Source organism: Mauremys mutica, chromosome 2 (assembly GCF_020497125.1).
Source record: "Mauremys mutica isolate MM-2020 ecotype Southern chromosome 2, ASM2049712v1, whole genome shotgun sequence".
In the NCBI taxonomy this organism is placed as follows: domain Eukaryota; kingdom Metazoa; phylum Chordata; order Testudines; family Geoemydidae; genus Mauremys; species Mauremys mutica.
The window spans coordinates 241576832-241592095 of NC_059073.1; the positions used below are offsets into that span (position 1 = coordinate 241576832).

General features: G+C 38.7%; 1 protein-coding gene across 2 annotated transcripts in view; it reads left to right on the forward strand.

Annotated features, from left to right (window-relative positions):
* Nucleotides 1–15264, forward strand: part of DGKB (diacylglycerol kinase beta) — a 534249-nt gene that overhangs the window by 215307 nt on the left and 303678 nt on the right. For both annotated transcript variants that reach the window (XM_045008243.1, XM_045008242.1), the window contains 2 exons: nucleotides 6940–7056; nucleotides 14882–14955. In XM_045008243.1, coding sequence (XP_044864178.1) covers nucleotides 6940–7056; nucleotides 14882–14955 — 191 coding nt within the window. The remainder of the gene's footprint in view (nucleotides 1–6939; nucleotides 7057–14881; nucleotides 14956–15264) is intronic.

The following is a 15264-nucleotide window of genomic DNA, read 5'->3' on the forward strand; positions in this document are numbered from 1 at the left end:
AGTGGGTCATAGGACTTGTTCAAGGCTTCTGCAGGGGGTAAATTTCACCCTATTTAAGTAACTTTCATTTACACTAGTAAGCATTATTTATGTATGTCCTTGCACTGCAAAATTTATATAATAGTGTTGCACATCATATAATGAAACTGTGAGATTAAAACACAGAGAGAGGTATTTTCCTCAAACACATTATATGAAATTTCAGATTCAATTCTCTGCAAACCTAAAACAGTCGAAATACAATGGTGTTCTTATCTACAGCAAGAGCTTTTCCATTTCTTTGAAGTCAGATTGAAATTAATAATTGCCCTGGAGGAAAGAAAGTATCTTTCCAACTAATTATCTGTATTGCAAACACAGTTCAATGTTAAAATGAATAAGATGCTGATAAACTGAAATGGCAGACATTCAATCATTTTGAATTATACCTTGCTGCCTGCCCTCCCCATCACTGTTATCCATTCCTAAATTTGTTTCTCAGATCATCTTCCATTGGACTTTAATACACGTTTATCTTAAATCTACTTTTTCAGTTTGTATCTTCTTTCTTAGAAGATCATGTATTATTAGCTACTATGATATACGTTTATTTTAGGTTTTAAATGTAAGTAATAAGCCATGCTGTCTTGGGCCTTGCTGTTGATGCATTCTTTGAGTGCACTTTGAGTTGTGAGATCAAAGGCCAACTGTCTTCAATGGCTCAAGAAGTGCACCAGTGGTCCAGAAATGTGAACACAGGGAAAAAAAATTAGTTTGTGATCTTAGTAGGACTCTTTTGTTTTTTAAATTTGATAGCTAAACACTTAACAAAAATATCAGACTCCATATTTTGCACAGATAGCCTTGTTCTCAAAATAGCTTATACAATAGAGTACAAGGGAAAGAGTAATTGATACAGAAAATGTTCTAAACAACTTATCTGTGCTATTTTTGGGTTACATTCACCAGTACAGCCCAGCTGCTTTGCGGTACTCTCCTGTTGTAAAGCAGTCTCATATTTAACGTAACCAGACAGCTGAGGGAAACCTTGGGAGGCATAGAGAGAGCCTCTATAGTAGCTCTGAGACTGTCCCCTCTCCTGGCCTCCAGTGCACGCATATAGCTAAGGGAAAGAGGTTTGGTCAAGATGTCCAGGTACCTGGTTGATCCTGGGCTGCTGGCATTGCCCCTTGGGAATGAGGGCAGCTGGTGCAAGATTAGAGCAGCCTACTTTTAAAAAATATGTAGATGTGGATGTCAACAATCTCTCCCATCTTTGATCTGGCTCTTACTCTCATTCATGTTTGTGTAATATTATTGGAAAGCTTGTAATGAAACAGCTCTCACAATAAATGGGTAACTCATGTTTCCTTGACCCTTGTTAGTTAGTTCCAAGATGCTTATGGCACAGAGACAGCTTTTGCTGAATGATGCTCTGCTTCTGGAGATTGATGAAGATCAGATGTCCATGAATCTATTTGCTCTGTCAGGTGCCTTCAATACAGTTTATTGCACACCCTAGTGGGAGTAGACAGAGCTGTATTTGTGAATGTCACAATTTCATTTTTTAAAAGGTGTAGTAGTGTATACCTTTGCCTATCAACAGAAAACAGAAATTCTTTCTGTACATGCACACTGTATAGGTTCTTAACCAATTAGTAGAAAAAGATTGTTTATCAGGCTCTCCTGGCCTTGGACTAGGATTCAAAGAATTAAAAGGACAAAAAAAGAAGAAAATATTTACAAGAAGCAAAAGGTGTCTCTTTAAACTATTTCAGGCAACACAGACATTCTTTCCACATTCTTTCTCTGAATCTGTAACCAAGTGTTCTCAGCCTCATTCTCAGAAATATGAATCATGTGATGTGGTAGCCATAATGCTGTGAGAATATACTTTTGTGGAAGTGTGTCAGTAATAGGAATAAACCAGCTCACTTTTTTGTTGATTACTTGTTCAGCATGACTGTTGTAACTTAATGTTCCTTTTAGTGGATTTCCCTTCCCATCTCCTGTTGTTCTAATGTTTTAGCTGAAACTGTTTTTTTCCCAACAGACTCTACCCACTTTAGGAGTTTCACTCCCTGAGGTGCGTAACATAGAGGTGTCCACATATACATAAGTGTAAAACGGTCTTGATATTGCAACATTCTTCTTGCAATAAAGTGCATTTTGGGGCTGGCCTAGCGGTTTAGTGGTGGAAGTGTACATTGTCATTTGAAAAGCCCTATTTCAGTTTTCAGGTTCTTTCTCTCTTATCTGGAGGCAGTGCTTCATGGTACTCAACAGTGACTCCCTGGAGTGATATTGAGTGATCCAAGTTCCATCCTATCTAACAGCCAAAGGATAGTTTGACAAAGTAGGGAATGTGAGGGGGAGAAAAAGGGATATGAAAGGTGGGAAAATGTGTAGAATTAGAGTACTCACTTGGTGTAACAGGGGTTGTTTTGAATGTTATCAACCTGAAGAATGGACAGAAGAGCAGAACAATTTGATTCCTTAAGCCATCAAAATGTACATTAACTTTTTAAAGTGTTACATTGAGTAACTCTCACTCAACTTCACCCATGTCCATCAGACAAAATAATTTATAGCTACATCATGCATTTTGTATGTCCTAATGAAAAAAATCATTGAATAGAACATAGTTGTAGTATAAATGTCTCCCACCTTGAAAATAAATGTCTGCATTTTGCAATTTCATTTATTTTAAGTGTCAGCTTTGCCTAACATTAATTTAGAAGTTGTGCACCATTATTCAGAAATGTTTTTATTAAATTGTTATTATCTCTTTAAAATGCCATTTTTAGTTTCTGATAAAACCTTGGATATCACAGTAATATCCTAATTCTTAAAAAATATCCCTTTTTAATTGTAATTACAAAGGAACCTTCATTTAGATTTTCTTTGATAGACGTATACAGAACATCAGTGCCAGGGAATCTGAGAGAAGATTTTTTGGCCATGAAATGTAAATTTCTTTCTGTATTAATGCAAATGTAGAGTAAACAGTCAAGATGTAGGTCATAGTATAAATGTATCTATACTATGAGCCAAATCCTTGTTGGTGCAACACACACAAAAAACCTGTGCCTAGCAGCAGGAGTGTGGGATAGAAGGTGGACAGTCCCTTATCTGCCCCTTCCAAAACATTACAGAGAGGACACTCTTCTGGCACCCAGTGACATACTCTGGTGTCCTATATCTAAGCTAGATGGCAGGAAGTACAGAGATTGCTGAGTATAGGCTAGCCTGTGTACATGTCAGACCAAAATAAGGCAATTCATGATCCTAAGCACACTGCAACACACCACTCACTCTGGTTCTGCCACTACATCCCTGCCCCAGCAATGTGACCCCACCATCACTTGGAAAAGTGACAGCAGGTGCCCATAACAGAGAAACACTGTTTTGGTTCTGTACATTTGAGATGTTTAGAGTTGCAGTTGGGATTGATGGATGTATTGCAACACCATTTTTGAAGCAGGCATTAGATTCACTGAGGCAGTCCCTGGTGAGAAAGTCCTGTAGAAGTTAATACAAAATAAATATACTTTTTAGAAATCACTGTAAAACAATAGATTATAGTAGATAATGTCTGTTCTGTAGATTTTCATAACCTCTAATGGAGTTCTATAGCAGGAATATAATTTTTCCATTATACTCTATAGGGCATAGCGATGCTATAGAAAACTCTTATATTTCTCTTAAAGCCTGTAGATTTTTCTGTTTCCAGTGTGTGGAGAAATTTTATAGTATAACTGCAGGAGAAGCTTTCTTGTTCAGTTAGGCAAATTGTTCTCTAACCCAGACCACAAGTAATACAAGCTGGATAAAGGATGATTCTGGAAATGGAAGTATCAGCCATAGTGCCAACTGAGGGGCTTTGCTGTTATCTGTGTCTCATGCTGGGATTAAAAAAAACAACAACAACTGTGCTTGAGGTAATCATCACTTGCTGCTTCTAGTTTGTGAATGATCAATAACAGCAGGTTTGGGCATTGTGGTAAACATCGCTTTTGTCAAGACCGTTCTCAGCAATGTAAAAATACTTTTTCTCTGAGAAACAGCATGGTGTAAAAAGATTTTTAACAGCACATATTAGGAATAGACCTATTTTTTAAAATAATTTATTTTTTCTCTTTTAAAATTATTTTCCCCTTTATATGTTGGATTTTACCCCTTTCCCTTATCGTCAGTGCTCTGGAGTTACTATACAATATGTTGCTCAGTTTAACACTGTTTAGAGTTTGAATTCTCCCCAACCCCTGACTTCTGTCCTTAAACCATTTTTGTATATCAGCCACAGATGGTTTGAAATTTGAAAATACTGCAACATCAATAGCCATATTTGATCTTTTGCACCAAGGTATTACTAAATCCTACTTAACTCGGGTATTTTCTCTTCATGTAGTTCTTATTAATTTTTGAGTGGTTGATGTTGATGATGATAATTATTTCCAGTTATTTAGAATGTTTCTTGTTATGCAGAATTTGTTTTAATATTTGAAATTGTCTCTCTTTGCTCATAGCACTAACAGATTTCCCATTTAAAAAATATTAGAGTGAGTGGCACAGTGGATTTGTGCAAGGCATACCTGAGTTTAACTCTTGTGTTAGATAAAAAATGAAAATCAGATTGGTTGTCTCATCCTGGTCCCAATTTGTAAAAATCATAAAAGCCAGGCACTGTTGACAGTGTTAGGGGCAACACAGAGAGTGTGCATGTTTTTCAGGTCAGTGCTGAGGTGCATTGCCAAGGCTGTTCAGGTAAGCTTGTACAATGCCTGGCCAACACTGTTAATCTGTCCCTTGAATAAGCATTAAATGTACTTTGATATTTAAAACTACTAAGCTACGTGCCAGATTCTTGGGCCCTGTGAAGGGCCATGTCCTCACACTGGTATAGAGGAGACTAACAAGCTCTTCTGGACATGTTCCACGCTAACAAGATGCACTTTGAAGGAGCAGGAGATTAAAAGGGGGAACTTACCACTGGAAGGGGTGGTGAACAGGAAGAAGGCTGCTCCACCCAGAGACGGAGGGTAACAGAAGTAGTTCACCAGAGGAGGAAACAGTCACAAGATGCACTAAATCCAAAACCGTTCTGATTGACAGCAAAGAAATATGCGCCAGGAAGAGGGGTAGAAAGTAAACCTGACGAAGGTGTAATATACTCTGGGACACTAAGCCCTTAGAGCTGAATATCCAGGGGCTATCTGAGAGACTGGCCCTCTTTGCAAACAGATCCTCCTTTCTCACAAGGGGAAGGGAAGAGGAGGAGCCAATCCTCCGTCCCTCTGCGGTTGCCTCAGAAAGCTTCCCCAAGTACCAGAGGGTAAACAATGGACGGTGCAGGGAACCCTTTCCCAGCCCACTATAATCCTATTGTACTGGTACAGAAGTGCAAAACATCCAAAAGGCCAACTTAACTGGCCTCTTGAAGATTCTCTTTGTATAGGGAAAATATCCAGCAAGTATAGAGTGCCATATCTGGCCACACCTGTAGGCTCCTATTGGAGGTCAGAATGCTACTGTCCTTCAGCAATCCCTGGCTACTGAAAAGGCGCCAGGTACAACTTAGAACATCCTGAGCCAACTAGGAGCACTAATTTCTGCCGGGGCAAGAATGACCTCTGCCCAGCCCCTGATTTTGGGAACACGACGATGGTATAAAGCCACTGATGCCCCCCAACTAAACCCCAATAACAATAGTGCTGTTCAGGCATTGTACTAAGCTGAATGCCTGTCAGCTATGCCAGAGAATCTGTGTCAAAATCTCTTACTAATTAGTTTAAACTCCTTTAGAAAGAATGGGACAAAATAATTGAAGTGAAACCCCATTGGCTTTGTTGCAAGTACCCCAGGGACTGATTTGCCCCAGTATGTAACATAAGCTGTGGCATTTAATACATTGCTTATTGAGCACAGTTGGGGGGAGTGTGGGTAGTGGCACAAAAGTGCCCTTCATGTGGTTTCCTGCTGAGGTAGTTCTGTGCCAGTCTAATCCCCTGGCTAGTTTAAAGCCCCTTTGCATGTCTGGAGTGATATAAAATTAATGGAGCACAGCCCAGGATTGGGGACACAGATTTTAAGTAATCAAGATCTGCCATATCATTTTGCATTGTATTTTGTGGACATGTGAAAAAGGACATGATGGATCTATTTTATAAATAGAAAAATAAATGAATAATATAGAGAACAAGTAGAATTCTTCCTCTTTTTAATTTTAATGATATCACAAAGTTTGGTGTAACTAGTTGATAAACAGTTGAAAATCTGTTTGTCAAATCTCACAGTATTTCTCTTTCTAAAGAGTTGTATCTTCTCTTCCTTTCACCCACCCATATGCCCTATACATCAATCTTATCAGAAGTTGCAAACCTCTTAGAAGTCTGATGTAGGTTAGCTATGCTCTCTGTATATTGTTTCCCTATTCCTCAAAATGTATCTTTTATAAAAGAAAAGATTTCTCTTAAATCTATATAGTCAGTTTATTACAGTACCTGAAAGTATGAGTATATTTTGCCAGTACCCAATGAAAGTGCCCTCAAAAAACTGTCTGTCCTGCATCAGAAACAGTTTTCCAGCGATTAGTAATCTGTTAAAGAATTTCATTTTAAATTATTAGGATTTTATGTGATTAGCTTCCACGTTAGAGAACCTAGACCTGGCAGATGAGGATAATACAATGTCAGATTATCTTTCACACCATTGCATTTGTTTTGTGATTGGACAGTTGTCATCTATCTATTGCCTAGTCTCCGTGGCACGTCTAGGCACATAAATAGATGTTGTGTGAAGTACCCAAACATCACGTAGTGACTTGACCGAGATCTCATTTTCGCTAATGCGGGATCTGAATGTTTGCCTCTAGTGGAAAAGCTAGTACGTGGTTCCACTCCGTCAGCTAGAGTAAACTTGTATTCCATGTTAAAATGCCCTTTTGTACTTTTCTTCTAGGAAAGACAGGCAACTGTGAAAAAAGAAAAGAGTTGCCCCCAGCAAATGAACAAATTGGGAGAACAGACTAAGATGCAAAGAGCAAATTCTGTCACTGTAGATGGACAAGGACTTCAGGTGTGGTTGTTATTGTTGTTCTATTTATTTTATATGGGCATTTATAAATTAAGAGAAGACAATACACTGAGCAACCTTAAAAAGGAACCATTTCCTACAGTACGGTATGAATATTTCCAATACTTCTAAGTATTAGAAAATACTACCATTTACCTTACAAAAATGTAAATGTTTCCTTCCCTAAGGATGTCATCCGTGCAAGATTCTCATTCCTGGGTCTCAGCTCTCTAGAATGAGACGGGTGGAACTTCTGAAGCTCTTAAAGTATTTTTAGCCACAAAAATGTACCAGTACCAGGCCGAAGCATGATTCAGGCCCCTCAGTAGCTGATTGTACAGCCTATGTTGTCCGTACATTGCAGATAACACTAAGCTCTGTGTTTCCATTTATCCGATACATGGTGAAGGGACTCCATTTTTATTTACTTTGTAAAGCACCATGCACACACATGGAACTATATGAACAATAATAGAGTAGTACCATGTTTCTTACCAGGATTCCAGCTTGATTGAAGGCAAAATTGCGGAGGCTTTGTCCATATGAGCCTCAGTTTATAGTAGTAGGTCAGGGAAACAACCGGAAGATAGTGGCACCTTAGGGCCCATTAGGGTGTTTCCGTTGGAATTTTCAGAAGCACTAAGGTGCAGTTTCAGGTATTGGTTTAACTTTTAAAGTTTTAAATGTCTTGGTTCATCCTGTGTACTTCAAAGTCCCCCTTTTTCCTCATGCGATGCTGCAGCAGTTGGCAGTAAAATGACTGTACCTGCTTGGGCAAGGGATCTGGGTGAAGCCAAGCAGAGACAACTGTGATACCTGTACACCAGTGCAAGGAGCCTGGGTAACAAAATGCTAGAACTAGAACCAGATATTATAGGGATCTATAAACCTGGTGGAATAGTAGTCATGCTTGGAATACAGGTATTGACGGGTATGTGCTGCTCAGGAAAGATAGAGATAAAGGTAAAGATGGTGGAGTAGTATCGTATACCAATGGTGAGGTAGAAATTAGAATTGGTGTAAGGATTAAATGAAATCTGTTTGGTGTAAGGGATAAAATCAAATCACTTTGGGAAAGAGAGGCAACAGTGGGATGGTGCTTGGGGTCTGCTACAGACCTCCAGGATTCGATTTGGATAAGGATAGAGACTTCTTTAACATTTTTAATGAAATAAATATGGCTGGGAATTGTGTGATTATGGAGACTTTAATTTCCCAGATATAGACAAGAGGACAAGTGCTACTAATAATGATAGAACCCAGATATTCCTGGATGTGATAGCAAACAGATTTCTTCACCAAATAGTCACTGAACAATAAAGAGGGGATGCTATTTTAAATTTAGTATTGATAAGTAGCGAGAATTACTTAGAGGGCAACCTTGGTTTGAGTGATCATGACTTAATGCAGTGTAAGCTAAAATTACATCTGCAGCTGGGGGCCTTGATTTTAAAAAGGCAATTTTTAAAAAAATTAAGAGAATTAGTTAGGGAAGTTAACTGGACTGAAGTCAAGAATCTGAATGTGGATGAGGCTTGGAATTACTTGCAGAAACTATCTAGAGCCTTCATCCCAAACAAGGAGAAAAAATTTGTAGGGAAGAGTTGCAAACAAAACTGGCGGAACAAGCTTCTCAAACAAAATATTAAGAGAAAGCAGAAAGCCTGCAAGGAATGGAAGAAGAGGTGGAACATAAAGGAAAGCTACCTACTGGAGGTCAGAAGGTGTAGGGGAAAAAGTGAGAACTGCCAAAACCCAAGCAGAGTTGGAGTTTACAAAGGAAATTAAAACCAACGATAAAAGGTATTTTAGCCATAGGACGGAAACAAGGAAAGAACTGGAACCACTAAGGACAGAGGATGGGTGGATATTAAAGATAATATAGGGGTAGTCCAACTTCCAACCGAAAATTTTGCCTCAGTTTTTAATAAGAATAATGAGGAGTTTGGGGGCAGTAGCAGGTGGCTAATGGGAATGAGGATATGGAAGTAGAAATTACTACATCTGAGGTGGAAGTCAAACAGCTTAATGGGACCAAATCAGGGGGCCTAGATAATCTTCATCCAAGAATATTAAAAAGGAACTGGCACATGAAATTTCAAACCCAATAGCAAGGATTTTTAATAAATCTGTAAACTCGGGGTTGTGCCCTGTGACTTGAGATTTGCAAATATAGTACCTATATTTAAGAAAGGAAGAAAAAGTGATCTGGGAAACTACAGTCCCATTAGTTTGACTTCAATTGTATGCAAAGTCTTGGAACAAATTTTGAAAGAGAAAGTAATTAAGGACACACAGGTAAATGGTAATTGGGATAAAATACAACATGGTTTTACATGACCTTACAAAAGGTCATGCCAGACCAACTCCAATCTTTTTTTTTATAAGATAAGTGTGGGCATGAAAAAAGGCTAAAGAAATACTAGGATGCATCAGGAGAGATATTTCCAGTAGAGGAAGAGGGGTGTTATTACCATTGTACAAGGCCCTAGTGAGGCCTCTGTGACATTTCACTCCATATTCTTTATGAAAATATGCTTATGATACATATATGACATAACTGAGATATACTTTATGCAAGATGGCTCATGTAAGATATGTTTGGAAAGGTTATGATTTACTGAATATAATTATCCAATTTGTATGCCTGTATCATTTCTGTATCTGAAGTTAGGAATATTAACTACGTTTCTGTATTTCAAATGTGTTACTTTGGGTCTCAACCCCAACCAGCCCTTCAGGTACAACAGTGGAAAAGCCAGATAGGGCTAATGGGCCATTATCAGAGACAATGGACTGTGAAAGAGGTTAGTCTTCCTGTGGACGCTGGAGACAGCCTATGAGCAGTGGCTGCCACAGCCATGCAGAGACAGGTGTCGAAGTAACCGGTACTTGATACTCCTCTCCTTTTGGAATGCCAGTGTTTTTTTCACTAGAAGATAAAGGGTTCCCTCCTTGCACAAGAACTATATAAGGCAGGAGAGTGACATCATCATGGTTCTCCTCTGCCTCCCCACCCAAAGAGACACTGAAAAACCCCGGGCGGCAAGAAATGAATGGAGTGGGGGAGAAGGGTTGAACCCAAGGTGGGTTAAAAGGGCATCTAGCTTGTGAGTAATAATACCTGAGGTCTCAAGAAGGAGACCAGTGCAGTTGCCTTTCAAGACTTCCTGTAATCTGCCTTCAACAATATCTAGGGTGAGAAATTATATTTGTAACCAATTTCTTTAGTGAAGCTAGCTTAGTTTGCGTGTTTGGTTTCATTTGCTTAGTAATCTGCTTTGTTCTGTCTGCCTCCCCTTTTACCACTTGAAATCTGCCTTTTGTAGTTAATAAAATTTGTTTTGTTTATTATTAAACCCAGTTTCTGTAATTTCTAACTGGGTGAGGGTGAGGGGGAGCAGTTGTGCATAGCTTCCTCCACATTGAGGGAAGAGACGGATTTTATAATATATCTTTGGGTCTGCACTCCAATGGAGGTGGACATGTGTGTGCTGGGGCAAGTGCCTTAAGCTGAGCCTTCCCAGAACTGATCTCAGTGTCTGTTTTGTTCTGCAGTTGGTTGTAGCCCTGCCTGTGTGTGTGTTGGAGGAGGCTTAATAGCCTGACTCAGCAAGACAGGTAAAAAGGGTGCCCAAACTGGCATAAGAGGTGAGCTCAGTGGTATCTCAAGGGGTCCAACCTGTCACAGCCTCATCTGGAATACTGTGTGTAATTCTAGTCTTCCGTGTTTAAGAAAGATGAATTCAGACTGGAACAGGTGCAGAGAAGGGCTACTAGGATGACTAGGGGAATGGAGAACCTACCTTATGATAGGAGATTTAAGGAGGTTGGATTGTTTAGCCTAAGAAAACAAAGGCTATGGGAAAATATGATTGCTCTCTATAAATACATCAGAACGATAAACACCAGGGAGGGAGAGGAGTCGTTTAAGTTAAGGGCCAATGTGGCACAAAAGCAAATGGATATAAACTGGCCATCAATATGTTTAGGCTTGAAATTAGACAAAGGAGTGAAGTTCTGGAACAGCCTTTAAAGGGACATAGTGGGGGCAAAAACCTAATGTGTGTCAAGAGTGAACTTGGTATGTTTATGGAGTGGATAGTATGATGAGAGTGCCTAAAATGCCATATGGTCAATCAACAACTCCTATCAGCAAATACCTCAAATGGCTGGAGATAGAACACTAGCTGGGGAGGGCTCTGAGTTAATACAGAGAATTCTTTTCCAGGTTTCTGACTGGTGGGTCTCACCCATCTGCTCAGGGCCTAACTGGTCGCCAGATATGGAGTCGGGGAAGAATTTTCCCCCAGATCAGAGTGGCAGAGAGACTGGGAGGTTTTCACTTTCCTCTGCAGCATGGTTTGAACTAGAGTAAATGATGCACTCTCTATAACTTGAAGGCATTAAATCAACATTTGAAGACTTCCATAACTCAGGCAGAGGTTATGGGTCTATTACAGGGTGGATGGGGTGAGGTTTTGTGGTCTGTGATGTGCAGGAGGTCAGAACAGAGGATCATGATGGTCCTTTTGGTCGCAAAGTCTGTGGATCTATGAGATTCTCCAGATCTGTGAGGCTTTTAATTTTTGAACTTATTTTATAGTTCTTCCTAACAATGTTTATATAAGGACTCAGATTTGGTTAATAATTTCAATAAATATAGTAAATTGTCCATTCATATTGTTGTCCTAATTTTCTGTATAAAGATACCCTGATGCTAAATTTTTGTAGCTGGGTAATTAAGGTTAATGTGTATTTTTACTACTTAATTACACAGTTAGATAACAAATACTTATACTTTGTTGGATCAATAATAATCCAAGACAAAAATTTTATTTTATAATGTTGCCATCTCCCTATAAAATATAGAAATTGCCATCAGTAATTTACTCAAAACAGGTGTTCAGGCAGTTTAACTTGGAAGACAAATATTTGGATCAGAAAACTTAATAATTGGCACTTATTTACTGTTTTATATTCTCAAAACACTATATAAACATGAACAGATCCTCACAACATTTCTGTGAGATTAGTAGTAGTGTCCTCATTTTAAAGATATATCTAGTCTTCTCCTATTGAAAACAATGGCAAGACTTCTGCTGCAGGATTGGGCCCAGATAATTTAAGTGACTTGTTCTGTAACTTCAGGAAGGCCTTCTTTAAATTAAATTAAGGCATAAAACGTTCACTAATTTAGTCTAAATCTCAGGTTGCATTTTGAATTATCTGGAAATGTCTACATTATTTAGAAAAGTAATTTAGAAAAGCTATAAGGAATTAATTGAAAGAGACCTTATTTTTTTCAGAATGGAATAGAATAGAAATTGATTATTAGGCTATTTAGATGGTCCAGGGACTTTTACCTATGATAATATGGTTGGACTTTGAAATATAAAAGCTTTGAAAGGGAAATAATTGCATCTATGAGATTTATTTTTTTGTTTAGAAAAGTATCAAGAAAAAAACATAATCACAGAAGAAAATGCAGGTAACTCAGTGGCATTGAGGATCTGTGCTACTTAGAGAAGACTATTAATCATAGTTAAGCACATTAATCTTACTTCTTTCTAGCTAACCAGCATAATGATCAGGATTATTATTTCTAATTAGAGGAAGTAATAGATCATGTGTAACCTTAAGATGAGTCTCATTAATTAACCTGAGTCCTAAGGGATTTCAGATAGGTAGTCCATCTTTGTCACAATGAGTATCATTGGTTTACACTTAGTTCACAGGAACAAACATAACTGGAATTGGACTAAACAACTAAAATTGATTAAAATTATAGATAAGAAATAAATATATGACAATCCTTAATATATCCTGCAATTTTATATCCAAAGTATACTGATGCACAAACATCCAATGCATACTCTGTATAGGTATATTGGGCCTGCTTCTGATGTTGTATTGGTTTTACACTTGGGTAACTACGTTGACTTCACTGGACTTTACCCTAGTGTAAATTAGATCAGAATCAGATCCACTTTGTATATAATTATAGGTGGAACTGATAGTGCTATCTATAGGTAAGGTTGCCTGATACTTTACATTTTAAGGCCTTTTTCAGTTGCTTATTGCATTATCAAACTTTACCTGAATTTTTCCATTGTATATATCTGTCTTAGACTGAGCATTTTGGAAGTTTTCACTGAAAAGGTTTCACCATTTCAGAGAATGAGATTAAGAAGAAATACTTTATTTTGCCAATGTTTTTAAAAAAAAGTACAGTTATTTCATTTAGAAGCACTAGTGCCTCAGTGCTTTGGAGCAAGGACTTGAATTTTGATAGAGAAACCAAATTTTTTGTTCGGTATGTGCTTTTCGCTGTCTCCATCAAAAATCAACCTAATCTGGCCAATTTATAAACCTCTGAAAAATCTCAGTTTGTACATACTCAGTGGAGACTTGCTAGAGTTTAGCAAAAAAAACTCCCTGAAGATTCCATCTGCACTGAATATGCTCCAGCCCACGGCTACAAGAGCTGAACAGGATTTTGCCACGGGGATCAGATATAACAGCTGAGAGCAGGGACCAGGGGCGGCTCTAGCCATTTCGCCGCCCCAAGCACGGCGGCACGCCGCGAGGGGCGCTCTGCCGGTCGCCGGTCCCGCGGCTCCGGTGGACCTCCCGCAGGCGTGCCTGCGGATGCTCCACCGAAGCCGCGGGACCAGCGGACCCTCCGCAGGCATGTCTGTGGGAGGTCCACCGGAGCCGCCTGCCCCCTCCCAGCGACCGGCAGAGCACCCCCCGCAGCATGCTGCCCCCAGCACGCGCTTGGCGTGCTGGGGCCTGGAGCCGCCCCTGGCAGGGACACTCTTAATTCTTGCTTTTGCTAACTTGTGACTGCTCAACTTTACAACCTTAATGTTCGTTTAAGGTGTTTTTTCATGTAATATTTGTATAAAATGGTGTGGAGAACTTTAATGGAAAATTGTTGCTTAATGGATTGAAAAGGGATACAGGATCAGATCCTCAGCTGGTGAATATTTTCATAAATTCATTTATGTCAATCAATCTATGATAATTTACATCAGCTGAGGATGTGCCCCATAATATCTGAAAGTGCAGAGCAATTATATTGTCTACTAAGGTGGTGATAGTTTTGCATCTAAGCTAAAAACTGATGTGAATATCTATTATGTTACATCCCCAACTGAGGGAGGGGAAGCAGATAGAGAGCATTCATTTCTCCAATATTAGTATTTCTATCTTTGACTGGTACTGATTGCTACTTTAAAAAAGCATGGTTTTATGCCATTTCAATTGGTGAGGGTTAGTAACATGAAAAAAAAATACTGATCATCTTGTGACATCACCTTTAGGTTCAACATTTCACATAGTTTAGGTTTAGACACACCTGGAGACTTGGCTGAAAACATACCCCAAAGGACTGGGAATGCTAGTTTTAAATTGTTTTAAAAAGATACTTTTTTCTTGAGATATTGTGTTTTCTTTATTGCTTTTCTGCCATGGGATATACCTGCTCTCTCAGATCAAAGTAATTAATTTCTTGCATCAGCAGATGTGTACATCCTTTATTTAGGTATATAGTTTATATGTGCCAATGCTGAATTGATTTCAATGGAACTTGTGTTTAAAATGGCAGCACAACAGTATGCCAGAGTGAGAATAATAAATGACACAATTTGTAAAAACTCAGTCAAAAGGGAATCATTGCAAATTGTGGAATTGTTTCAACTGGATTACAGTTACAGGAGCACAGCCTGAGTTTGCATTAAGCTTGTTGCTTTCTGTCTATTTTAGGATAAATCGAAGGCAACACACAACATTAATGAATGCATGTGTTATTCCCTACTTTTAGATCACTCCGGTTCCAGGAACTCATCCGCTTTTAGTTTTTGTCAACCCTAAAAGTGGGGGGAAACAAGGAGAAAGGTATGCTCTTTACTTTTTTTTATTTTAATAGTGTGTCAGCCTTTCTGATATGTTGATCCTTTGTGTCAAAATGCAGTTGACAACCTGAAGAACAGATCTAGAGCAACTAATTTGAATGACTTTGGGAGTACATTTTAACAATGTGATGCCTTAGATTTGCACATCCCTAGTATCCTTTTCAGCAGAGGTATTAGTACAGTAGTTAGTGATGAGAGGGGTTCTGTGCAACATTTTTGCTTCAAGACCCCCAATATTAACTATATCCAGTGATTTATTTATATAATTACTCCTGAGGGGATTCTGCCCCAA